Source organism: Bos mutus, chromosome 13, assembly GCF_027580195.1.
Source record: "Bos mutus isolate GX-2022 chromosome 13, NWIPB_WYAK_1.1, whole genome shotgun sequence".
Classification (NCBI taxonomy): domain Eukaryota; kingdom Metazoa; phylum Chordata; class Mammalia; order Artiodactyla; family Bovidae; genus Bos; species Bos mutus.
Window position 1 is genome coordinate 42,194,337 of NC_091629.1, and position 27,256 is coordinate 42,221,592.

The 27,256-nt window shown below is 45.4% G+C and overlaps 1 protein-coding gene across 5 annotated transcripts; it reads right to left on the reverse strand.

Moving 5' to 3' along the window:
• STX16 (syntaxin 16) lies at window positions 1–26,311 on the reverse strand. 5 transcript variants are annotated; one of them, XM_005902214.3, is made up of 9 exons: window positions 24,983–26,311; window positions 17,284–17,295; window positions 10,669–10,776; window positions 9,914–10,054; window positions 8,651–8,816; window positions 7,531–7,622; window positions 6,872–7,015; window positions 5,422–5,502; window positions 1–2,764 (listed from the first exon to the last, which is right to left on the reverse strand). In XM_005902214.3, exons 1-9 carry the CDS (start codon window positions 25,112–25,114, stop codon window positions 2,660–2,662), a joined length of 981 nt encoding a protein of 326 aa, XP_005902276.1. In that variant the 5' UTR covers window positions 25,115–26,311; the 3' UTR covers window positions 1–2,659. The 5 variants fall into 5 exon arrangements, with proteins under 5 accessions (XP_005902276.1, XP_070237592.1, XP_005902277.1 ...); XM_070381491.1 differs by lacking the exon at window positions 17,284–17,295 and adding an exon at window positions 20,906–21,072 and having other exon boundaries at window positions 25,034–26,306; XM_005902215.3 differs by lacking the exon at window positions 17,284–17,295 and having other exon boundaries at window positions 24,983–26,310.
• Window positions 26,312–27,256: the final 945 nt, after the last annotated feature.

The following is a 27,256-nucleotide window of genomic DNA, read 5'->3' on the forward strand; positions in this document are numbered from 1 at the left end:
TCTTATCTGACCAATTAGGTTGGAAGGTTTTTATTACCTTTAAGAAGCCATTAGCTAGCATAAAACACTGAAAGCTCTTGTGTCAAAACAAATAAATAATGCTCTCTCAATTAGCAGAGACTGTGGTAAATTCGTTAGAGATGAACGCGGCTTCACGCCCAGGGCCAGCAAGTCAGCACCTCCCCCCACCCCAAATTAATAAAACAAGAGACAGTAGTGCTCAGTCCCCATCTCGGGAAAGATGAGGAGCTCCAGGGACCTGACAGGCAACGTCTATGGGTCCCCCCTCCAGCCCCAGTCAACAGAGCCGTGCAGGCCACATCACAATGGGCAGCAGCGAGGGCAGAGCCAGGAAGAGCCACCTTTGCCACCAGAGCCATAGGCGAGACAAGGAGAGAGAGGACCCTTGGGTGCCAGGACACTAATCACTAACCTCCCCTTCCAGCCTGCCTGCTGTTGATCTGTCCCCAGGAGGTGGCAACAGAACAGGAGTGTTTGGTGGAGCCTGGCAAGTTGGAACACGTGCTCCAGCTGCTGCTGGCCTGGGGACACGGTGATGGCAGCCGATGCCTGGGCTTCAGCTGGTGCTGCCGGGGATCCAGTCAGAGGGGGCAGCTGTCCGGATCCCAAACAGGATCCTTCAAGCCATTCCTAGTCAGATTCATTATTTTACCCAAAGGAATTGGATAAAAAATCCAACTAATCACCCTGTTCACTAAAAATAAATACAAATAAATAGTGATCCTTTCTTAAAGGATTACGTTCCTTCAAGAGTCAGTGAGCCTAAGCACTGGAAAAGCTCCCCCACAAGAACCCTTAACACCATCCCAGGCTGTCTAGGAGGGGAGCCCCTCATCTGGACAGCCCCCATCCTGGGAGCAGCTTGACTCCCTGAGCTCAAAACCACTGAGGCTAAAGAGCCCACAGCTGCTCTCAGGAACCAAGGAAGCCCCCCCATCTCAGGGGCAATTGAGGAGGGGCTGGACCTCATTCCCGGCCTTCCTCCTTAGTAAGTAGCTGTCAGGGAATGCCATGCTACTTCCTGATATGCCAGGGATGCCTTTAGATCACCCCACGCCCACGTCAGGAACAGGGAACCAGGGACTGCCCGGCTTCATGAACCACTTGGGACGGGAAGGCTGGGCAGTGGTCTGCGTTTTAAGCACATGACCTGTTTGGACAACTTGAATCTCCGGGTTTGAGTTTAAATTTCTGGAAATAACTTCAAAGTCAATTCTAGAGAGACAGGTTATGTGACTGGTCCAAATAAAACGTAGCACACTTAATGAGGTCATGCTCTTTTAAAACATTTTACAAGAGGTAAAAACAATGGAAAGCCATCAAAAATGACACAAAGACCATTAAAACTATACTGGTGTCTCAAGACCCGTTAAAACACAAACAACTTCAGGTTTCAAAGTTATCATCACTTTCCACATTACTCCACAGGTCCAGGAATATGTTTGAGCACCATATTGATAATAGGTAAGTGAACAACAAAGTCCTGCTTTGGAGACCGGATACATGCTCACACAAATGAGGGGTTTTCTGAGCCAAGATTTTCACAAACAGCAGGAATATGCCTACCTTCTGGGCATGTTCAATGGCAATGGAAGGGCCAATAAATCAAACCACTGGGGGAATATTTTACTTTGAAATGGAGTCATGTTTGGTTAATAATTTGAGACCCACTAATCCTAAATAGGGTGACCCATTTAGAATGGCCTCCATGTAAATTCACAGTCCATTAAATGGTGTCTGGCTTGAACAGGTCTTTATGTAGTTATTATATAAGTAATGGATTGAGCAAGGATGGTTGGGGATGGGCACGGGGACATACCGGCCAGCTCTGGTGACTTTTCCGACACTGCCGAGTGCCCTTTTAATGTGAGGTTCTTTCAAATCATCAACTCTTGCATTTGGCTGGTTCTGCTTAGTAACCCCTTTCGGTTTACAGGAGAAAATGCAGTGCACAAATCTGAGATGAGGAATACTCCATTTACAATTAATTTAAACTTATGAAGCTGTTTTAACTGGCCCATCTAAATGTGTTAATTAACATCAATGATGGTTTCTTATTTTTCACACTTTGTTACTCTGATCATTAACAGTGATGGAAAAGTTAAATTAAGTTAATGGGGAACGGATTATAAATTCTTAAAGGACTTCTCAGTTTGTTTTCAACTGGAAAATACATAGACAAAGATGAAGAGGCAATTTTGCCTCTACTCATAAATTCCTGGTACCAAATTTCTTAAAAACCAGATGGTTTAAAAAATTTTTTTCCAAAAATTCTTTTAACATGCTGCTCAAACATGATTGCTTAAAAAAAAAAAAAAGAGCATATACAGGTATGATACATCGAACAGCGTGACGAGGCCTGTAAACGTTCAACTGATATTTTCTTTCTGAAAAAAAACAAAACAAAACAAAACCAAAGCAAGAACTCATCTCTATTCCGCAGCAGTATCCAAGGTCCTTCACGTCTTGCCAATGAAGGAAAACAGATGCCCCTTCCCCTCGTGTGAGCATGACCGGGCCGAGGAGTCCATGGGACCGCCGCCACCCCAGCTAGGCCGGGGCCGCACCTCCGCCAGAGCCCCCGGGCGCCGGGCCTCGTGCCCGGGTCCACGCACCACACACACTGGCCCGATGCCGCTCAGCGAGACTTCACGCCGACGAGGACAACAGTGAGGACGATGATGATGACGAGCAATATCAGGATCACGAGCATCTTCCGGTTCTTCTTCTGATACTGCTCTGCCTACAGAAAGAGGAAGGAGAAAGGGTCATCATTTTCTCCAAAATCAAGTCTGCCTCGTTTCTGGTCCTAGCTTCTGGCTATACCTGCACACCCAACACCTCTGCCACCGGCTCCATCATCACAATCACTGCCTAGAGTTCAGTTGACTCCCGTGACCCCCGAGTTCCCTACCTACAGGCTTCATGAAGCACCTGCTGGGGATCCACCATCACCTGAGGGCCGTGGGAGAAGTCTAAGGCTCTGCCTTCAGCTCCACACAGCCTGCCTCTCCTTACATCCCCCTCCACTGACCGCAAGGACCCACTCTTTCTATGGAAGCCTCTCACTTCCAGACACGGTTCTTTGGAGGAATGCACAGCTCCTTCATTGAGAAGTCAAACTTCTGGCTCCAGTGACACCAGCCAGAAGGGAGAGAAGTGAGGGCCCCAGAGAAGCTCTTCTACCTCCTCTGAGTCTGCAAACAAGAAGAAATTCATCCATGGAAGTATTGAGTTGGCCAAAAAAGTTCATTCAGGTTTTTCCATAAGATGCTACAGGAAAACCAAAACAGACTTTTCCACCAACCCAACAGAAACAGGAAAGCTGCCCCATGGGGTCAGGTGCAGAAAGAACCCACCCAAGCTGAGTCATCCTGTGTGGCTAGTGACACACGCCTATCGTGCAGGAACGTGACTCAGAGAAAGGAGAGGGGAGGAGAGAGTAGCGAAGTGTCCCTGACCACATGCTGCTGGTGCTGCTAAGTCACTTCAGTCGTGTCTGACTCTGTGGGACCCCACAGACAGCAGCCCACCAGGCTCCACCATCCCTGGGATTCTCTAGGCAAGAACACTGGAGTGGGTTGCCATTTCCTTCTCCAATGCATGAAAATGAAAAGTGAAAGTGAAGTCGATCAGTCATGTCCAACTCTTAGCGACCCCATGACTGCAGCCTACCAGGCTCCCCCTCCGCCCATGGGGAGAGCACACTCCCCACACTTCTGTGGACGGCACTGCCTCATGGCAAAGGTGAAAGTGAAAGTGAGGGGACGGCTTGAGGGCAGCACCTGCTCAGAAGGTCCAGCCTCCCACGCCCACTTCTGCATCCCCACCAACCTTCTGACCAGCAGCTCTGTGTCCTAAGTGAGCCCGCCCACCCACCAGGCCACTCATCCACAGGAGGAAACCTTAGGACACGTTCACCCATCTGGAGAGCCTGGCTCGGAAGAAGTGACTCCAAGGCCCCGCCAGCTTCAGATGAGCTGATCGCCAAGGCAATGGCCAGCCAAGCCGAAGAGAGGACAGTACGTGCTCACTCTTGTAGTCAGTAACCACCACTGAAGCTGACACCAGGTGATACACTTTAAAACCTCTCAAAATGATTTATAAAGTCAAACCTTAAACAAATTTTTTAGTTCCCACTAGATATGTACACCCTCGTGGAGAAAGCTTTTCCCCTTTATCTCTGTTGTATTACAAAACATGTTTTGCTAGTTTTTATTTAAGAAACTTCAAAACCAATGCATAATTCAACAGCATATGAAGGCCCAGATATTACAGAGTGAGAAACTAAAGTTAGCTTTCACGTTTTTAATACATAAAATGTGGCAACCAAATGAACCGAATGCTTAAAAAATTAAAAAGCCTCCTATGTCCACAAGGCAGACCTCCTCTTTCTCAGTGTCTGCTGGCGTCCCACCCACTCCTGCCCTGCACGTGGTAACAAGCATATAGAAGAGGAAGCTGAGGGTTCCTGGTCAGACCTGTGCGAGGCCTCACCTTCCATAAACCTGGCACCACGGCCAGGTATGGTCACCTCTCCCACAGGAAGCGACTGGTCTCAGAGAGATGACAGAGAAGTACATTAGTGAATCGAGAAAATGACCATCACACATGGCTAGGAGTACCGCTGTCCATGAGGAGATGGACAGAATTTATTTCATCTGTGAAGTATTTCATTCCTTCTGAAGAAAACACGCAGCCAATTATATATGAGAGTCACTCAGCAGTGTACATATGTGCTTCTCATGGTTGATTACAAGATTTTTAAGGATGTTTTCCATTTATTTTTAACAAATATCATGAAAAACATTCTGGAGACAGCCATCAGAGTATTAGCAAAGAATGAGAAAGCTAATACTCTCACTTCAACAGACTACTCTCTCCTCAAGGTGGTACACAGATATACTGTGGTAATTAAAAGAGAAAATTAGATTTTTATCTTCTCCAGAATGAATCCCCAGCAGCAATTCATCAGAAAAGTACCACAACAAGGGAGGCCTGAGTCAGCAGCTACCAGCAGACAGAACGCGCAACACGGGTTTTAACAAACACCCACTCAATCGATTCCCTAAAACAAGAGGGCCTAGCCAAGGAATAAAGTATTTTCTAAAAGGAAGAAAACCCCGACTCTTTCAGAGTTTGCTGTCACAGAAAGGGGTTCTCAGCAACTTCAACTCTGCATGTGGGGTGCACTGGGATTCACTAATTGCAGGGAAACGGCCACAGCCCGCACGGTGGGCTCTGAAGAATAACGACAGGCTGCATTTTCACAGCCCCATCTCGAGCTGATGACAGACGAAAGTGCTGGGGACAGTTAAGACAGAAGACAAGCCTCGTATGAATTCTTGATACGGGAAAACAATTCTTCAAATTCTCAGCTACTGAAAGATATGCCATTACCTTGTGGAGCTGTTTCAAGCCGTCTTCAGTTTTGATACAGGACTGCTCAACATTATAGTCGATTCTATCGAGGACGGTACCCTGGGTGATAAATGACAGTCACAGACAATCAACAAGCGCAACTGGGAAAATGGAGCTTCAGAAATGAGAGATGCAGATTGCAGGCATTGTCATCCACGGGATTATCTGTTCTACTTGACTGTGGGGTAAAGGGACATCCTGTCAGCTCTGGAGTCCATCACCAAGCAGAGTGAGGTGCTCAGTGGCAGAGTGCCGCCATTAGCTGCAGGAAAGCCTAGCTCATGAGAAGAAAATACTGACAAATTGAGGTTTCTTTTTTGGGTTTAGCTACTACAGGATACTCCATATTCAGGCTTAATGGGGCTTTAAGAAATACATGGTTCAGTGGAAACAGGCTCTGAGTGGTGAAGGGCTTGCTTCTGTGCCCATCTGTGGCTTAAACTCACAGGTTCAAGGAAGCAGAGAAGGCCAGTTAAGCCAGGCCTGATTAGAATGAGGTCTGGAAACTTACTATCATGTCTGAGAATCTCCACACGCCTCCATGGGTCAGAGCAAACACGGCTAGCTCCAACACACCATGTAAAATCACACGTTCGCCTCCAGGAGAGTTTTGCCTGTAATTTTTTAATTGCTGGGTTCAAACAGGAAGAAGAGAACACCAGGCTCCACGGAAGGATGGGGCTCTGAACAGAAGTGTGCTGCGTTGGGAGACGACAGCACGAACAGTTCCATGAGAGCCACGGGAGTAATTAACCTAACTAGATCTTCTACAGCCTTGTCTGCTCTAGTCTGCAGCTGGTTTCGGGGGATCAGGACCCAAATCCCCACTGGCAAGATAATAAAACACCCTAATCAGATTTTAACAGTGAACAAACAATCTAATTCTACTTGAGGGCTAGTGGTTCCAGTTGCCTTTACACAATAACCTGCCAAAATTAGATGGGAAAACTTATCCATCGTCACAATCACCGCTGAGCGTGGGCAGAGCCAGCCAGGCTCCCGGCACGGGGTGCTCCTGGGAGCAGCCCTGGGATGGAGGCAGAGGACGTGAGCACTGTCACTGACACCTGTTTCTCATCTAAAAAATAGTTTATTAGTATTTTTATGGGGCATGACAGCAGTCTGCATAGAATTTGTACGCGTATATACATACACACATACATAGTGAGTCGTGAAAATTCCCTGGAGTAGGAAACGGCAACCCACTCCAGTATTCTTGCCTGGGAGAGTCCCATGGACACAGGAGCGTGGCAGGCTAGAGTCCATGGGGTCACAAAGAGTCGGACATGACTGAGCACACACACTGTATATACACAGAAGGAATGGGTTACAACTGCTTTCCTGACAGAAGTGCAGAATCGAAAAGCCTGGGGAAGAATGAGGTATCAGGGCAAGAGAGCCCACTGACGAGGCAGGTAAATGCACACACCTGTTCTACGATCATGGCTCCCAGGTCCCTAAATATCTCGTTCAGGTCAGAGATGGACTGCACGATCTGGCGAATCTCCCTCTCCCGTTCCTCCACCAGCAGCGTGTTCTGCTCCACCAGCACTAGCTGCTCGTCTGTAAAGCCCTAGCCAAACAAAAAGGACGAAATGTGCACATGAAGTACGATTTTAGATATAACTTAAAGAAAATAAAATTTGAAACTATTTCTATAGAGCACACCACACACAAGCACTTATTTTTCCTAACAAGAAAGATCTCCCTGAATCAGCGGGCTCTAAAGCACCACCGGCCAAAGCGGGGACACAGAGAACCCCTGTCGGCAGCTGCCCCAGAGCCAAGCGGCAAAAGCACCAGGGAGAAGCCTGCGTGTCTCAGGGTTCTTCCTGGGAGTGGGGTGTGCAGACTGCTTTCCAGAAGATTCTGGAAGGCACCTGACAAGGTCTCCGTGCAGTCTTTAGAAAAGAAGAAACAGTATGGCCCCCACGACTGTTCTCCCGCCAGCTGCAAAGCACTTGATGGATGTGCACGCCACACAGTGCCAATCCAGCTGTGTCTCAGGGAAGCTAAAGGTCCGCAAAGAGAAGGAAACAGAGCAGAGTGCACATGAGCAGCAGGCGGGTCTGTGGCCCCGACACGTACCCGGTCATACAGAGTATTATCCTCGCCATCGTCCATCAGCGGTACTGATGTAGCAAAAAAATGCTGGGATCTTTCCTCTCGATTCTTCATGCCTGTCGTGGATAGGAATTCACTTTACTTGAATACGGAAACCGTTCTGGTTACTGTTCCACCATTAAAAGGGGGCATCTAGAGTAAAACTCAACAGTCAAAATGGAGACATTCTTGGCCACTTTAGAAGAAGCCCTGCTCACCTCCAGCAGAGATGGGGGACAGTAAAGGACCACAACCATGCAACAGCAGGCAAGCATTTGGGGTTACTTAGGACAGAGACCACACTGCGAGTGTGAACAGTTCACTGGGTGCCAGGTGAGTGACACTGCAACACCATCATCTGAGATGCTCTCAGTGGAGCAGAAACACTTAGCTGCTGCTAAAAACATTTAAAACATTAAGTATTTCTCTCTAAAAGTATATCTGCTAAGAATTCCAAGTGGCCCTAATCAAATTTTAGAAGTAGTAAAATGAAAGCACAAACACAAATATGCCAGTTGTCAGGAGGGAGAACTAGCTTTTGGGGGAGCCTATGGGGATATCATTGATCACAATGGCAATACAGAAAAAGCCAGTTTATGGGTGCTCTGAATGAGGATGTAGCTGAAACCTGACTTTGCACTATTTGGGAAGGAAGGGAGGCTGGGAGAGAATGTGTCTGCTTTAACTATTCCCAGGTAAGGTGTTTAGACAGATAGGCAAATATAAAGCTTCAACATGATTACAACTATTTTTACCCATTTATCAGCAGCTCCTGCAAGCCTAACACCTAGAAAACTACATGCTTTTATAATATGCTAGATTGATTTTCAAATACTTTAAACTTGACAAAAGAGTTTCTCTTTTGTTGTTTTAGAGGAGGACTGTCAATGCCCCATGGGGTGGCCTCAACCTGGATGTGGCTACCACTGGGGGCAGAAAGAGCTACTTTCTACCCCGCAAAGTAAGAGGATATGCAAAGGCTAACCATGAAAAGCAAAGGACAAAACGGAGAACCAGCAGAAGAAGACACAAAACACAGAGTTGTCCTGTGACCTAAGCGCTGGGACGCTCGTCACTGGAGAGCCTGGCGCGGGTGGACACTCACGTCGGAGGTAGCTGGACTGTGCGTGCCGGAAGCTGGTGGACAGCTCCTGCAGGGCCTGGGCCAGCGAGGCCACCACGTTTCGGAGGAGCCGCTCCTCCTGCTCCGAGCAGGCCCGGCGGGCCCGGCTGGGCAGCGCCTGCACCGCACGCTGACACCTATGGAAGAGCTGGGAGGACAGGGGGCGCTCACAGTGGGCCGGGGGCCCCAAGGTGCCTGCATGCCGGAGTGAGACACACAGGGGCTCTGGCCGCACAGGCTGGCGCTGAGGATGGCCAGGAAATCGCAGCTGAACCAGACCTGAACAGATGCTGAGTGTGCACATGCGTGCGCACTGCTCCTCACAGCCTTCTCATTTAGTCCCGACAGCCACCCTAACTAAGAGGCAGGTACTACTATTATCGTTTCCATTTTACAGACGACAACACTGGGGTCTGAGAAGTTAAAGGAGAATCATATTACTGTTAATTGCTAAAAGCCAGGACCCAGATGCTCTTAACACCCCAGGGCTTCCCCACGCATCATGCCCCATCTCTGTGCAGCAGCAACCCAGGAGGTGTAAACAAATGAAAAATGTAACTGCTTATTTATACACTAGTCACACTGCTTTTTAAGATTTTTAAAGTATCTTTTTAAAAAAGTCTTTATTGAGTTTATTACAATATTGTTCCTGCTTTATGTTTTGTGTTTTTTTTGGCAAGGGGGCATGTAGGATCTTAGCTCCCCCAACCAGGGATGGAACCTGTGTCCCCTGTGTTGCAAGGCGGATTTTTAACCACTGGACCATCAGGGAAGTCTTGAGTCACATTATTTTAAAATTACTCAAGTTTAACATTTTACAAGAGACACTTCCAGGAGGCTGAGTTTCTCTGGGATATCAAGAGATTCAGTCTGGGCAACTGCTCCCCATCTGTTCAATTACAACTACCCTTTTTTTTAAACAAGAAAAAAATTTGCAAACTAGTATACAATAGAAGTTACACATCTTAAAATCAAATGATTGAACTCAATAATGCTCTGAATTTAATTTTCAGATCAATCCACAGTAGTATTTAAAAACAATCAAAAAACAGTCCCCACTCCTGCAGGACAAGGAGTGCAGATGCTGAAACCTGGAGGAGCTCAGGGCCTCCTGGGTCCCTCTGTGAACTTCAAGCTGGGAAGCAAAACTCTAGGCCTCATTTAGCACTGTTCTGTGGGCTGGCTTTTGAGAGGGTGAGGAGGCCGGGAGACCAAGTTCCCACCTGAGGACCCCTTCCCCCTCACCTGGGTGATCTCCTGTGTGGTTATCTCAATGGCATGCTCCTGCTCGCTGCTGTCATCCAGGGTAGGTCGGTTTAAGTGCTGGTCATGAAGGCTGGCTAACTCCTTCATCTTCTGTTTAATCCGCCCAACATCATACTGTATCTAAACAAATGAAATCCCAGAGCTCTACTCTCTCCCTCCAAGTGTCTGTCTGCCTCTGAGACAACCAGCTACACGCAAGAGTATGGAGCTCAGTCTTCAGCCAATTCATAGTTGACTGAGCAACCTTTAATTCAAACCACCAGACATTCAAATACCACTCTTTCTGGTTATACAGTTCTTCAGTTTCTTTCTGTAATTCGGGTGTTGTTTCGTCACTAAGACAGGTCCAACTCTTTTGTGACCCATGGACTGTAGCGTGCCAGGCTCCGCTGTCCATGGGATCTCCCAGGAAAGAACACTGGTGTGGGTATCCATTTCCTTCTCCAGGGGTTAATCTTCCCAACCCAGGGATCAAACCCGAGTCTCCTGCATTGGCAGGCGGATTCTTTACCACTGAGCCACCAGTTACTACTAAAACCAAAATCACAAGCATGCCCACAGACATACACACCTTTCTTGTGATGTGTGACCTGAATAATTCTAAAGCCAACACACTTACAAGGACATGCATTCAAGTTGCAGCCAAATCAATCTTTATGGCAGATACCTTAAAACATATTAATGTCATAATTACCTCAATAAATAAGAGAGTGTGAAACGAACATTCCACTTACTTCATCCACTCCATCCACCCATTTAGGAGGGGACCGCTTTGTCACACCAATTGCGGCTTCTGGGTCCAAGCTGATGCCTGACACCAGAGCCATGCGATCATCAGCGAGCTACAAAGAAATAAAGGGACATTAAAAAATTATTCAAATTCAGTCCAGACAAGCACACTCTTACTCCCTTTTAAATGTCGCTCACTAAGACAGAAATAGAGGAGCAAATGCACTTGCCTGGATTACAAACTTGCTTTTGATACTGCTAGGATATGGAACTGTTTTCCTATCTTTCCACGTACCACTTCTTAATTTCCTTGGACATACTTGTGAATATGAATTTGACTTGATCTGGCTATGAAAATGTAATGAAAAAGTCAACAAGAGATCCTTAAAAGAAAAACCTTAGTATTGTACTATGATGGGGTGGCATGAAACTCAGCAATTCATTTGATCAGACACATTAAAAAAGAAAATATTCTAGGCTATAAATGGAACCAACGCAAACATTTCAAGGTTTACTTACAGACACTTAGCTTATTTCGTAAATAGGGCTGATCCAGTTATCTTAGTCACAAGATCATTAATCAGGTTTAAAATGTGTCAAAGAGCTGCCTAAAACAGTCCGCAAATTATCTACCATTTGGCAAAAGCAATCCCTAAAATCTCAAGGCAATCTTACACTGTCACTCCCTTTCTTTGGTTAAATGTCCACAGGCAACATTTTCCCTTATTTTCAAACGATCTCCGTAGTACTTGTTTATTTTACCTATGTAATACACTGCCTTGGAAAGCTTGTAAGAATGGGAGAGAAATCACAGGTTTGGTGTGGTTAAACTGTTCTCTTGCCTGGAGGCAGTGAACAGCTGAAAGGATCTTGAGGTACCCCTCCAGAGTTCAGAATTTATAAACGCCAGTTTCAAAAGATGCAAATGATGATCAGGAAATAATGGAAAACAGCATATAGAAGTCTGCTACAGGTAGGACTTTGTACATTTTCTAAATCGCACTGCAGAACTGGGTAGAGAATGTATACTGCTTTTCTTCACCACTCCCTGCATTTATCTAAATTTATTTTTTCACTCATTCGGCAAATTCTTTTTTTTTTTTTTCTAACAATAAAGGAACAAGGCAAAATTTTTAACATCCTCAGATAAGGATAAAAGGGGTAAAAAAAAAAAAAAATCACACAAGGAAAAGCCTACATTAAAAGAATTCTTCAAGCAACAGCCCTAAACCCGGAACAGGGAGATTACAGCAAAATTCCTAAAAGCACACTGGAGTCTTGCGTCCGGCTCTGTCACAGCGGGGGAGGCGCTGCCCCCACTGGCTCGGGGGGGCGTCTGACGCAATGACCACGCTGAAGGGACCAGCCGCCCCAGCAGTGCTCCCTGGGCATATGAATCGTGATCAGGCCCAGCGCCTTCCGCAGTGGCGTGGACCCTGCAGGGCCAGTGTCATTTCAGGTCCTGAACAAATGGTGCGTCACCCCACCTGCGCTATCGGGGCTCTGCGTCTGTGCTGTGTAATTCTCAACCACAGCCACCTTGTTTGTTTTTAAGAGTTCACTAATAGGAATTTTACCTTCCTTTTATTATTTTAACCCTCGCACAAGCTAGGTGAGCTAGGGGCTATTATTCCAATCTATAAATGAGGAAATTGAAACCCAGAAAAGTTAACTAGCTTGCCCAAGGTCACAAAGCTATTATGTGACAGATTAAAACCTGGGTTGGCTGACTCCGGAAGCCCCAATCACCCCACCAGCTGCCAATCACTTTGGCAGGCCCATGAAATACAACCGCAATTTGCTAAGAAAATGTTATCAGGATAACAAGCCCTCACCTTCAAACAACAACAACACAAGACACAGTCCTCGGATCCATTTCCCAGCAGCAGCACCAGGGACGACAGGATAGGCTCAGCTGAGCACAGAGGCTGGACAAACTGGCCTCTCTCGAGTCTGCAGACACAGCCCCTCACCCCACACACAGCTGTGTGCTCCTCAAAACTGCCCCCAAAGCCACCAAGAGCTGTGCAGTCTTGGAGTGGGCACAATGACCAAACCAAAAGGGACCAACCATAGACCAGCACCCAGCACCTGCTGGCTGGACAGCAGGCACTGGACACAGAGCTGCTGCCTACCTGGAGCAGAACTTAAACCTCCAGCTGTTCCCACAAAGCGACACCTGCGGGTCATTGAGTTTCCACTGCGCCAGTGGATCATCTAACACACTGCCTGTTACTATTGAACCATATCTCAATAAAATGATGGTAGTCATTTGTTTTATTAAGAGATTCTAAACTCACAATTCTGTACTGTTGTGACTGTTAACCAAAATACACTAAACCAAAAAAGATACAGAGGGTTTACCTAAGTTTATCTGCACAGTAGTAACTAGTATCAATTTCTCAAAAACAAGTGAGAAATTTTTATAAATCACATATGAAATCAGTTGAAGTGGATTCAACTCTTTTTTAAGCAGTACTTGGTTTTACATAGTAGACCTGTGCCCCCAAAAAATGCACGTAAAAGAGTGCGCACACACACCGTCTTCAGGAGTCCCAAGGAAGCTTGCTGGGGACCAAGGGGAGAGATGACTCCCCAGCTAGCCAGCCCCAGCTTTCCACAGGCTGTATCAGGACTGTGCCAATGAGACAGAATAGCTGATTCTCTAAGACTAAAAACTTTAAACAGGGAATAATTTGTCCCCTTTATGATACCATCTATAGCAAGAGTCTATCATGATTAAGACAGGCAGCCTTACAAGAAACGTGTCATTTATTTGATCGGAATCAGCTTGTAATACCTATCACAGTATGTACCATTTTTTAAAAAAAATAGACTGTTTTAGGAAGGGAAAATCTAACGGAAGATAACCGTCAATTAAAACTGGGAACAAATATGAACATTAAAAAAATACATTTTAAATGCAAAACAATCACCCTTTCAACTTCAGAAACCTCACTTCTCATCTCAACGTTTTCTCATTTTTAAGATCCAAAATATGTTCGTTTCCAAGCTGCCATTCAAGTCAACTCAGGCCTTAAAAAGCTGTCAGGTTTTTCACTCACTCTACTTGCTGCTCTTCCATTCCATGTCTCCCCAGTGAAGAGACGATGATGGGCAGTAAAGTTTTGCTTAACGAACTTATGCTTCTCAAGTTAAAAAAACAAACAAAACTTTCCATGTTTTTAAATAAGAAAATAATATATAAATAAAATTGTACTCCTGAGAATTAAGAATTTAAGAATTCTTATTTGTAACTCTGTCCTCTAAGAACTATAGGGTGCGTGACCCCACCCCAGAGTCACCCAGCTCAAGCGCATCAGTGCAGGAAGATCCCAACGGTTGCTCACAATGGCACGCCCACTGGCTTCTTGTTGAGTTCATCAAAGTTATCTATGCCCTCGGTCCACTTCAGACATCGACAACTGTCCCTTTAAAGAAGACCAGATAGCACGGACAAGCGCTTGATCTATGGACAGAAAAACACACACACACACACGACGCAGCCTTATAAATCTTGCTGTTCCAACTATACAGCCTTCCTCCTCTTATAAAACCCGACCTTTATGAGAAGTCTGATTTAGTGTTCCATAAGATTAAGGATATGCAAAGCCTCTGGAGAGATTAGGAAAGTCAAATATATCCACACACACATGCACACTCATCTAAAAAAAAATAAACTAAGGTCAGTCATAATGCACTGGTAATAAGAACCAATACTGACAATTCTGGATCGTTTGCGGCAAGTCCAGATGGGAAGTTGGCAAACACCGCCTGGCGGCCCTGGTTTCCACCTGAGACAAGGTGGGCATGTACGTGGTGCAGTCAACTCACTGTGCTCAGATGGCTAACAGACATTTAAGGCTGAAGAAACCTCCTTCCTTGGAGGGAGTGAAGAAGCATGTTATATAAAAGAGTTGGGGGCTATCAGCACCAGTTTTTTCTCTCTGATCTGTGATCGTTTTAAAATAGTGTTTACCTTTTCTGATTATGAAACAATAAATGTTCAAGATAGTTATTTCTTTATGTGTGCAAAAAATACAGAATTAAAAATTCTGACAACCACACCATCCAGACAAAATGTTGCTAGGTTCACTAACCTTCCTTTTCCCCTCAACTCTCATAAACAAACTTAAAAAAAAAAAAAAAGTAGGAAGCAACAACTGCACGCACCATAGGTTATGGACTGAACCCCCACTTTCAGCCCAAGACAGACCTGCAGAGAAGACGGCGCCCTGTTCCTCAAACACCGATACCAAGGGGCTGAGACTTCCCTTCTCAATGCTGCCCCCAGCAGGGGGACCAGGGAGCAGCCCATGCTGGCTGGCCCCACGCTCCAGCCACTTCACCCTGCCCTTCCCAGGCTATGTGGTTTGGGAACCTGATGCTTACATCTTGTAATTTTAAAAATCATTCCTTCTATGAACTTAAAAAGCCAACAATTTGGGAGATGACTCTGTCATAGGTGGGGAGTAGACGAGATCAAGGCCAGGAGAGTGATGGGGTGGTGTTCTCCCAGGGCACTCCTTACTTGTTTCTGGAGAAGAGCAGAGCCTGGTATCCCCAGGTGCAGCTGATTTTCAAGGTGATTTGAGAAGGAGAAATGACAAACCCATGTGGCCACCATGACACAGTCAGGACAGCGTGCTTGGGCCTCACCGACACAGGGATGGCCTCCATCTGACCCACGTCGGGGGCAACTGGAAGCCCGACTGCACCCTGGCAAAGTTGGGACTCTGGACGCTGTTCACAACACGGCCCCGCTTCTTGCTCAGCACCGGGCACGCAGTCGTAATAAACACACACTCATAATTAAGTGCGTGAGTCAACACTAAATGCAATGAATTAATGAAGTAAATACAAGACATGTCATGTACAACTCACTTCATAACGGATGTGCTGATTCTGGACAAAGGACAAGAAGGGGAAGTGAACGGGTGGCGGGCTGAGGGGCCATGAGGCCCCAGAATGGACAGGCTGGGCCTCGGGGCATGTGGCCGGAAAGGTGGCTCTCACTCTGGGTCTCTGCTCCAGAATGTGGCAGAGAGAACTTGGGGTGGGGCGGGGGGAGCCAGTGTCTGGAACTTACTGCCTGAAGAGGAAGTAGGAGAGCCTGGAAATAGGTTCAGACGGCGGAGCCCTCAGGAAAGATGACCCTGATGAGCCGAGTGGGAGAAGTGTTCAAACTTAGGCCACTGTGACTGTTTCCCAGCACCGCCCCCCCACCATCCCAACCAGGGCACACTTCTTTTTGGGGGCCACAGGTTCCACGTTTCCAAACCATTCAGTAAGGGCAGCACCCATTCCTAGATGGATGGGTTTGGTTTTCAATACTAATTGGTTCTTAATGACTCAAGCAATAGACGCGCATGGTTTAAAACTATCTGCCCGACCTAAGAAAAGGGTTGGCAGTTTCCCTTCCACCCCAGACTTCCTGGAAGTTATCCATTGTCAACAGCTTCTTGTGTCTCTTCTCAAAAATCTCCCAAGTACTCACAAGCCTGAATGTGAGTTATTGTTCTTAAAAAATAAATAAAACATAAATAATTTTTTTTAAAAAGAGTGGGAATTGCAGTATCCATCATTATACATCAGGCTTCTTCCCACATGGCCCTGCATCTGGGAGCTCACTGCCCCGCAGGCCTGAGACAGGCTGGAGCCTCTCACAGGCGCAGCACAGGGAGCAAGCGAGGCTGCACACTTCATGCAACCAGCTCCCCAGGAAGGGTCTTCAGGCTGTCTCCCATCTGCGTTATTACCAACAAGTAAGGGACCCACTGGTTTCAAAGACAGTGAGTGGGTCTAACCCCACCTCACAGTTCCTACTTCCAAATTAAAACAAAAGCCAAGGACACCCTCCCACCCCCAATTTTAAAAGGGCCCTTTTAAAAATGTATATCCTGAGGAAAAGTATTTCCAACCCCTTCCTGGCTGAAACAGTTAATAGAAAACACAAAGCCAACCATCACAGTTCAATCTCTTTTTTCCTCCACGCTTTATTAGCATGACTGGAATAAAGTGCTGTGAACACGTACCCTCTCCATCTTCCGGGAGAATTGCTAATAAGTAATGAAAAGGCCAAAATCGTGCTGCTAGGAAGGGGGCCACGTAACCATTAGTCAGTCAGCACGACCCAAGGGTCACTCGCTCCATACCAGTGACACCTCAGCAGACAGCTCAACAGGTCTGGTGGCTCTGGGGCCGGCTTCCTGAGGGCTTCTGCCAGACATCACGTCCTCCTGCACCACCACCAGCCCGCCCCCACGACCCCCCTGCACAGCCTGGGGAGCCAAGGGAGCTTCGTGCATCATCTGAAAACAATCTGGCTGATTTTAAGTGGGAGAACGCGTTCAACCTTTACTGCCTCCAGAGTTGAGACACTTTCCCAAGAGTAGCAGATACTGTTACCAAGCCCTTCTCTACATCGTCAATTCACCTGGTATGAAAACACAGTAAATGAATCCTAAAGATTAAATTGTAAAACACAACAAGGAGAAGTAATCATGACAAATGCTAAAATATGTGTAAACTCTGTTAGCATTTTACATATAACCAAAGATTTCAGAGAAACAGGCATTAATTGTATATACTGACATTCAAAAATATTGAAAACACAATACCTCATCCAGCTCCTGAAGAGATATGTTGTTGCCATCAGCCCATCCAGTTAGGGACAGCGGGGGGAAAAAAAAAAAAAAAAACAACAAAGAATGGGGACAGACAGACAGATAGATAAGGGATGGTCAGTTGAGAAAACACTGAGATTTCAAGCAACTCTTAAGTTGACTAAAAATACAGATCTACTAATCAAAGCTTTTAAAAAATCTCCCCCTTCTAATTCTTGCTTTAAAAAAAAAAGCTGTATCAATATTTAATTTACTGTGTTTTTTACTTTTATTTACTGTGCTTGTTCTGGTAAAAGAGGTAGGAATCAAACAATAAACAGCTGTAAAAATTAAAATACAATAGAAACAAAACATACTTGTTTTAAATGCAATAAAATATAATGGTATTTCTATTTCACAAATGTCAAATAGCATATACAATATTCTAAATTTCCCTTAGGAAGATAAGAGAGCAAAGCTAAAACATAATTTCACTGTGTCAAATAAAAGTAAATTTTAGCACGTAAATCAGCACTGCAAATACAGCAAAATCAGAACGTGAACAGCCCACAAGAATTGTCTATGGCCGTATTCAGATGATATTTGAGTGACCACATATGTAAGGGCTCTGCAAATTAAATCCCGCAGACACGGCTTCCTCCGTGGCAATAAGCAAGCCGAGAACCACTTGTCCCCGGAGAGAGACACAGGTGGTACAAGAAAAGGAAAACTCTCCCCATGTGCTTGGCATGTATTATAATAAGTCTAGGAGACACACTGTTATTATAAGGCTATTATTAAAAAAAGTAAAAACAAAAAGGGGAGTTTTTTTTTTTTAAGAGGAGCAGAAAGGAAGAAGCATCGGCAGGCAGAAGATTAAGTTTCAATTTAAAAGGAAAGGATCTTTTTACAATCAACGTGGAACTCTATTTTCTAAACAGATCTTTACTAATGATAGATAATGTGAACAAATAGGTCCTTTTTTTTTTTTAACAGTATTGATCACTGAAATACTTAGTGGTGAATTTCAATAATCAACTGTGTTGATATTTTTTTTATCCTGAGCAGTAAATTTAGAAAATAAAAAAACATAACTTCCTTATTTAAAAATTAATAGTGCAAATGAAACTGGTCTATCAGGGCCAAAACACTATTAAACAGTGACAGTAATAACAGTGTAACCACACAACATTCCTCCGTGTAAAAATTCAATTAGCTGACATTATAGAAAGCTGAAAGGCCCCTTCATTCCTTCTACAATTTGCCATGAGAGCAAGAACTGTATTTCTGTGTATACCCTGCCATGACAGCAGTACTATAAGATGCTAATAGAGGAGACAGTGTCAAATGGAAATCTGATTTAATTACCTTTTACTTTAATAAAAGAAAAACCTCCTTTTTTAAAAAAAAGCTAATGTTTCAGCACGAAAGCACTGAGGTGTTTTTATTAATAATACAAGACACAGGGCAAAACCTCTAATTCGGTATCTCAACCTGCATATCTACCCATTTTGCAGGGGTTCCTTGGCGTCTAATCTTTGGATAAAATATTACTGCAGACCCTGGTTAAGATCTCTGCTGCACAGGAGCCTGGCCTCTTGGATTATTAATGAAGCACACAGCCCGATCTCTCAGTCTCTGCAATTATTAGTTGACAAGAGGTGAAATCAGAATCTTGGGTATATTTTTCTTTTTTTCTTTTACAAATAAGAAAATCAAGTTTTAGAATATATAAATTCATTTCCCCAAAGGCACAGGGCTGAGATTCAGACAGACCCAGGTGTTCAGGCCTCTTTCTACCCCACATTCCAGCCTCTCTACTTTTACCAGCACTTCAGGGAGTTACTAGTGACAGGCAACGAGTACCACATCAGGAACTAGATTCAGGAGATCATCTTTTTGAAGCACATCAATCCCTCCGACTTTGCTACTTAAACTTAGCAGGTTTTGAAACTCCCCCTGCCACCAATTCACCAGGAAACTTTGTCAAGACCTGAATGAAAACATTTAGAATTACCATCAGGAAAAACCGAAACAGAGCCAAAGAAAAACACGATGCTACGCATCATCACCTTCTAAATCTTCATAATGTCTGAGTCGAGGCTTCTGACCTGCCAACGGCGTGCAATCAAGCAAATACTGAAAACTCCAAGTAGCATGTGGAATTTAAGGTCTAAAGAACTTTCTACAGAAAACTGAAAAATAAGTGGAAACCCATCTGTGTTTACTCAGGAAGTCTGGAAAAGTTGAGCAAAATGAGTTGGAAATACAGGTCTATGCTATAGTGATATTTACTTTATTTCCGTTACTGCCAAAATAAAAGTTTGCTTCACTTTCATCCAACAAAGTACCCTTATTCTCAAGTAAGCCTCTCTGCTCAAATGGAATCTTTAGAAGCAGAAAAGCAAATAGATCTAAAGAGAAATATACAATGATTTCATACTTGGATTCTAAAGACAGGGGACTAATTTTCCAACAGACTCGGCATGGACTAAAACTTAGAATCTTCAATGTGGAGGTTAAAATGGACTGGCGTGATTGTGAAGTGAGATAAAGATGTTATAGTAAAAAAAAATATATATGTATATATGTGTGTATATATATTCTTTTAAATGGGTTCCTCCTTTCTCCGGGACCTGCAGCACATGTCCAGGAAAAGCTGCCAGCACTCCTGTGGCCCACTAGGTAGCAGGGGCTCAGAGCCAGGCCTGCCTGCGTTCCTATCCCAGCTCCCTGGCTCGCCCGGTGGGCACCACTGAGCAAGTTTCCTAACTCCTTGAAACCTCAGTTTCCGGATCTGTATCCAGAGAAAAAAACAGCAGCACCTGTGTGATGGAGCTCTATGAGGACTAAGTGAGGCTACACGTGCAGAAGGACAAGCCCCAAGCCGGTGAGTGCTCAATAAATCTTGGGCTAGTATCACTGTCAAGACTGAAGAAGGACTTCAGATTTCTTATAAACATATTTAACCTTCAGTCTTCCCCCCCTAAAACACACCATGTATTTTATTAAAAATAATGTGCTACTTTCAAACTAATCTAAGACCAATTAACTTCAGCTTCCATTTATAGATTGTGTATTATTTTAAAGCAGAGAATAGATTAGGCAAAGCAGCTCAAGTCCCCTCCTAAGATCTGTTTCCAGGGATGAAAGGGAATCACACAGGCCACATAACACCTCATCAGATCAGAACAGCAACCTAGCATCTACCTGTCATTCGTTTAAGACTTTACACATTTTTCTTTTTTTTTGAGTGACTATTTAACACTATAAATTCTTAGCTTCCTAAAGCTAAGCTGCCTGTAACTTTTTGAATGAGGTGTTGCCTTAAAACCTGCACTTGGCAGATGGAATGTCAAAGCTACTTCTCCACAGTACTGGAGCTACTTTTGAGGATTTTTGCGGTAACATCTGGCTGGTGGACAGGGCAATGCTGTTGACTATGATTTCCTCCTTTTCAAAATAAAGCTAAGACTGCAAGGCTTGGTTAGGAGAAACAATGCATTAAAAGAGAATTTGAGAAAGCACTGCTCAATCCACAGGACTACTTACTAGAAATCTCCCCTAACTCAAACCCTCAATTTACAAATCAGGCAAAAGATGTCAGAAGAGATTAAAAGCTTGCCCAGAGACCTACATTCTGAGTCAGCCAGAGTGTGACTTGGCCCTAAATTCCCAGGTTTGGAGTCCAGTGCTCTTCCCTGTATTTCATGCTGCCCTGAGGCACAACCGTGACGGGGCATCTGAAACTGAGGCCAAAGCAGAATGAATGGGAAATGGCAACAGCTGCATTTTGCTGAGAGTCTAAAAAAAAAAAAAAAAAAAAAAATCAAACCCCTGGCCTTTCACAATTAGTTTTACTAATATCAACACAATGGAGACCACAATTAAGTAGAATTTTGTTCAGTTCTGGGCGCTGAACTTTAAAATGCCCACAGGAAAAAACCAGAAAACTAGACTTCATGCATAGGCAAGAAACTTAACCTCCCTGCCTGAGCCAGGACTGCTGAGCTAGAGAAAGGTCCGGGGCACAAGCAAGCTGCAAGGTTATCTGTCTTGCAGGAGGAGGAAAGGGCTTCCTGTGTCAGACCCTAGGGGCCGGGGCCAGGGCCAGGGATCACAGGATGCAAGACACTGACAGATGGGGTTCACGGAGGCAAGCGCTTTTTGGTAGTAATTGAGGTGGGGGTGACGCCTGCTGGAATTTCCTATCCCCATCAAGAATGCGGTCAAGGCAAGCAGGCAAAGGGGTTATCACAGAGGGGATGTTGGGTCAAATGACCTTTAGGTCCCCCCTGGCCCTTGGGACTTTGTTTTGTCACTGCATATCCTCCTTCAATTCTGCTTAGCTGTGACATATTTGCCTGAAGGATGCAAAAACCTGTTTTAGTGTGCATTTATAGGTGCACACAATGAACCACACCACCCTCAACCACCAACTTCTAGTTTTTTCCTCCAACAGGGATGTAAAAAAAAAAAAAAAAAGCCTGTTTAAATTTTCTGAAGAATATAGTTTTACGTGAGCTTTGTTTTGAGGTGTGTCATATGTACATTCATGCACAAACACCACTTTACAATTTCCACAGCTTTCACCCAAAATGAGGTGAAAATTCAGGCTTAAAAAAAATTGTGATATATTTCTAATTGTGAGATAACTTGCCCACCCCAATATCAACTTCTACAGCCTTTTCTTCTAACTAGAAAATAGAAATTTCAGTTTATGATTTTTTAAATTAAGTTAGACACTAGAGCTTTGTTACTTCTTTTTTAATTACCTGAGTTTTAGTAAATATATGCAAATTGTATTTTAATTGTCTTACTTGTGTTTTCAACACGACAGGTATTTATTTTTTAAGTTTTTATTTATGCTTTTTCAAACACCCAGAAAAGTATGTAAAATGGAACAGCCTCCCCTGAAATACTCATCAGTAGACTTAGCAATTAGTAAGGAACACTCTGCCTTATTTGTTTCCTTTGTGTGTGTGGGGGGGTTATGATTAAATATAAAGTAAGTGATATTTGGACATTTCAATAGTAAACGTTTCAGTAGATCTCACTAATAAGTCTAACAAATTTATTGAATTTTAATTAATTTCTTAATATCACCTAAAACCCAGTCAAATTTGACAGCATTAATTTTGTTTGATTTGCTACAAGATTTTGAAAATTTACAACCCAGAAACGAGGTTTTTAAATTTGTATGAGCTAGATATGCAGTTAAAAATATTTAATAAAGTTTTTAAAAATTGTTAGACACGGCTTTTTCCCCAAAATGTTTACAACATTTTTTCAGCTTGCAGAAAAGCTGAAAATATTGTACCCTCTATGTAGTCATGCTGTCTTGCCATATTTGTTTCTGTGTGTAAATGCAGAAATAGTTTCTGTAGAATCAATTGCAAGCAAGCTGAAAATATAATAATTTACCCCTAAACACTTCAGAAATCTATGACATGCCATGTGTTTTTAATGCACACGATAAAAATATATATACATGTGACTTATTTAATTCTAAATTAGGCAAAACATGTTTGTTTAATTGCAAAACCTATTTTCAGATAATATGAATTGACTACAAGGATTTTTTTATAAGGATATTTTAAAAGATCTGATTCTTATAAGCATCTGAGAAAAATTTTAAATAGTCAAACCAATATATGTAAAATTTTCAATGGTATATTATGTAGAAAATATTTTTTAGTGTTCTGAATTAGGTACGTATTTTTAGTTTGACTTAGAAATCTATTTTCAAGAAAATGTCTGAGTTAGCTAAATATACCTGTACATTTTCTGACATATCTATTCTTCCAACTTGTACACATGAGCTATATATTTTAAATTATATGACTTAGTTTATATATATATTTAAAATTGCCTAAGAAATCCATTTAAAAAATAGGTTTTACTTAGAGATGCACTTTTAAAAAGCTGCCGGCTCGGACATTAGGTTTTTAAACTGTCTGACCAAATGGTTAATAATGATAACAAAAAAGCCTCACGTTATCCTATGGTGTAGTGTATTTTGAACGTTATATGATTAAAAATTTTAAAGCAAACGTTTTAAAATCAGTTAAAAACTAATATTTTAGAAATATTAACATGAGTTTTAGTTGTTTTTTTTCCCTTTCTACAAGGTAGCATAAAATCAAGCCATTTGAGGAACATGCAATTTTTACATCTTAGCAAAACTAAGGTTCCACTGAGGATTTTTTTTTTCCCCACTGAATTTCTACTCTCTATTTCTTAGTTTATTCCAGAACATTCTTTTCAAAATTAGCGCTGGAATTAGCCTGTTTTCAATTTTGCACTTAGTATAATACCTTTTTTTTTCAGTTTACAAATGTAAAAAATCTTCAAATTCTCAAGTAACTGAAAACCTACACACACTCAGTTGGTCCCTGTTTTCTATGCTTTTTGATTTGAGTTTACCGTGATTTTATTCCTAAAGCTGTTCACAGTTTACAATAGCTTTTCTACATAAGCAAGATGGACAAATACATTTTCCTTTTGTGATTAACAAAAAGGAAAAACTGTCTTTGTAGGTGCTCTGTCAATAATCAAGACAGCCATTTTTTTGTGTGAAGCATTTAGATCAAGTCATAAAAAATTTAAAAGGAATATAATCCGTAACAGGTGAAGTAAGTGTGAGAGCCCCAAAACTGCTTATGTCAAGCATAACCCCCAAGAATCCGGTCTTAGAGTGATTTTACTCTCCCCCCAATGCTGCTTCTATTCAAACCCAACCTGTCTACAGGCAGGAGCCCCCCATTACAAATTAGTATCATAACTTTTCAATTTAGGCTACCCAGAGCTCATCATCACCCTTTGTTTAGACTATCTGCACCCACTTCCTTGTTCAACAGAGCAGGAGACTGAGGTTTGGACGGGGAAAGTAGCCCTTTATCATAAACAAACAGGAAAACAACAGTCATCCTTCCAGGCCCTCCCTGTAAGAGATTCTACAGCTGGGCTAAAGAAAGGTTCAGGTTAATTAAATCAAAACCGTGGGCTATTTGCGGGGTTAATTTTCACATACACATCACGTTCGTTTTAAAAAGTTCCTATGGAAGAAAAAGCTTAATTTCCTGTCTGGGAAATAGAAAACGAAGAAGCAAGCACCTTACAGCCTCACAAACAAGAACCCCCATGAAAAACAGCAAAGCAATTATTCACAGAGAACACGGGCACAGAGGGCTGCGAGGCCATTTAAAAAAAACGAACAACACCCCCAAAAAAACCCAACTCCTTCCTCTCTAGGGAGGAGGGCATCGTTCATTTGCAAGGATTTGGATCTGCCAGCCTGCAAACCGACCATCAGAACCAAAGTGAGGCTGTCTGCGGGGGCGGACGGGGGAAGGAGGGGGGCGCTTAAAACAAAACGGAACAAAAAGGCTTCAGGAAAAAAAGCCTCCAAATCTCAGTGCTAAAACATATGTAAATTGGAGGCGCCGGTCGCGCGGGGACAACCCGGGGGGTGGAAGGGGGAGGACGGAGAGGGATGCGGAAGTGAAGAGAGCGTGCAAGGCAGAGGTGGAGCAGGATCTAGATGCTTCTTCCCCAGCCAGGGTTATCGAAGCTCGCAGACCCCAGCCAATAGACCCCGCACTTCCATGCTAGTCTTATCTTCTTTTTTAAACAGAGAGACAGACACAGACAGACAGACAGGCAGAGCCGCAGTGCACACAGGGCGTGTGTCGGAGGCCGCCTGGAGACTCACCGCAGCAATGCTACGTGAATGCAGAGGGCTGGAGGTGGTGTGACTACTCACTTGCTCGGCTAACAGCTGCCGGTTTTGGATGGAATTATTCCGCAACAACAAGAAAGCGTCGGTTAAACGCCTCGTGGCCATGTCTCACCCTTTGTGACCCCCAGCTCAGGGGCCCCCCGCCCACTTAAGAGTCCAGGTTTATTCACTTTCTTTCTCTTGGCCTGGCCTGGTCCCCTTCGCAGGCCTGCAGCCAAGCAGGTGCTGCTCTGTGCTTCCTCCAAGCGCAAAGACCCCTCCCCAGATGGCACCTCGGCTTTCCAATTGTCTGACTCCCCCTACCCAGGGCCTGCCTTCGATCTCTAAGCACTCAAATCCCCCCAATCCTTGCGTTGCTAGCCAACTTCCCAGAGACCCCTCCCCAATCCAACCTTGGATCTACAAGCGTCTAACTGGCCAATCCGGCTTTGGACTGGAAGAGTCGTAAGCCCCCTACCACATCAGTCTCTGACACCCCCTAGGGCCCGAACCTTCTATGTCTGACTTGGCTCACACGCGTCTGGGCCGTGCTTTCAGGCTTGCCTCTGGCTCAGTTTGCCCTCCAGAGGCCTGAGAGGCCTGCTTGAGGCCCCCCTTTGGACAACCGAGCCAGGCCTGGGCCCTGAACGCCTGCTGCTTCCTGCTGGGGCCTGGTCTGAGCCCTATAAGGCCGGGGCCCCGACCTCCTGACCCCTTCCCTTTATGGGTGGCCTGGTCCTCCACTGCCCCAGCAGACTGCCGGCCTCCAGGAGGGCAGCAGAGCCTGCCTTCACTGCCTCCTCACTCCTCTTCTTCGGCTCCCTCCATCCCGGGATCTGACTTCTGCTCAGCCCCTGGGCCGTTTCCGTGCTGTGGGTCCCGGGTTCTGGCGTTCCCCCCTGGCCCTCTTCCTGTCCGTCTCTCGAGAGTGCCCCCCTGCGACGTTCACAAGCCTTGCTCGCAACGTTCCGGGCGCGGGAGATCCCTACCCCCCTGCCCCGGGGCACGGGAGCGCTCCGCCCTCTCCCGGGGTGCAGCCGGGACGCTAGGTTCCCCCTTGCCAACTGGGCCCAGGCGCTGAGAGCAGGCCTTCGGGCAGGCCTGAGCCTCGAGAACGTGGGCCCCACGTTGCAAACAACTGCCAGGGGCCTTGGCGCCCTTATTAGAGTGGAGTCGAGCGGCAGGCAGATTTGGGTTCCAGCAGAGCCGAAGTTTGAGACGCGCGGAGTTGGGGCGGGAGAGGAAAAGTTGGAGACGACTGCCTCTTGGAGGCCGAGCACGCTCCACTGCAGGCGGCGGCTCGCACTCGCTTTTTTTTTCCCCAATTCTAAAAAAAAAAAAAAAAAAAAAATGTATCAGGAAAACAAGCAGGAGAAAGGAAAAAAAAAAAAAGCAAAAGCTCCAGCTAGAGTTGCAGGCCGCCTGGGCCGTGCCGCGGCCCGCAGTTGGGGGGTCGTGGGGACCTGCCCGGCTGCCGCGTTCTGTAGGGGGCACTGCAGGGTTGTACAATCTCAAGTGGAAAAGTTCCCGAAACTTTGACAGCCCCCCGCCCCCAACCACTTCTCCCTGCCTAGTGGGCCAGCGCGCCCGTGTGCCAAGCCGAGCCCCGCGCCCCCCGCACCCCCAGCCCGCTTTCCCGCCCTGGAATTGGGTCGGGGAGCCCTCCGCCAAACCCAGCACTTGGTTGCGGACTCGGGTTGGCGGGATTTGGGCAGAGGCTGCGCCGGGGCGCGTTGGAATCGAGTGGCCCGAGCCCGAGCGCGGCAAGCAGGGGCCAGGTTATCGCCCCGCGAGCGAGGCCCGAGTCCTGCGGGGTGTCCTGCCCGGGGCCACGCCACGGGCCGTAGGAAGCCACCCTACTGGCCGCACGAGGTCACCTTCCCTACCCCCCCTCCAACCCCCCCAGCGCCCAGAGGCCGAAGCCCGAGCCAGAAAGCCTGGGCCGGGCGCGCGGGCCCGAGTGGATCGGGGTCGTGGAGTCAGGCAACCGCCCCTCCCCAGGGGCTCGGGGCTGGGGCGGCAACGGGTTCCCCTTCCCGGGGCGAGCCGGGACCACCGTGGGGCCGCCGAGCCGCACTCGAGAGTGTAGTCTTAACAAAGGAAAATCGCCCCGGCACCCGGGAACGGCCCGATCCCTGCAATTGTTTCTGCATGAAACAAACTTTACACACACACGTGCATTTTCCGAGCGTCTCCCCCGTGCTAAGCGCCGAGTTTGCAAAGGAAAGATAGCAAACACGGGAAACAAAGCTGGTGTCGGCGCTCACA

What these genes read in the sequence shown, in the direction of transcription:
- STX16 (XM_005902214.3), bottom strand. Translation starts at nt 25,114, where the DNA reads ATGGCCACGAGGCGTTTAACCGACGCTTTCTTGTTGTTGCGGAATAAT. An exon ending in GGGTGGATGGAGTGGATGAA is followed by an intron (nt 10,055 to 10,668) that starts GTAAGTGGAATG and finishes TCATTTGTTTAG; the next exon opens with ATACAGTATGATGTTGGGCG. An exon ending in GAGCCATGATCGTAGAACAG is followed by an intron (nt 5,503 to 6,871) that starts GTGTGTGCATTT and finishes TTTATCACCCAG; the next exon opens with GGTACCGTCCTCGATAGAAT.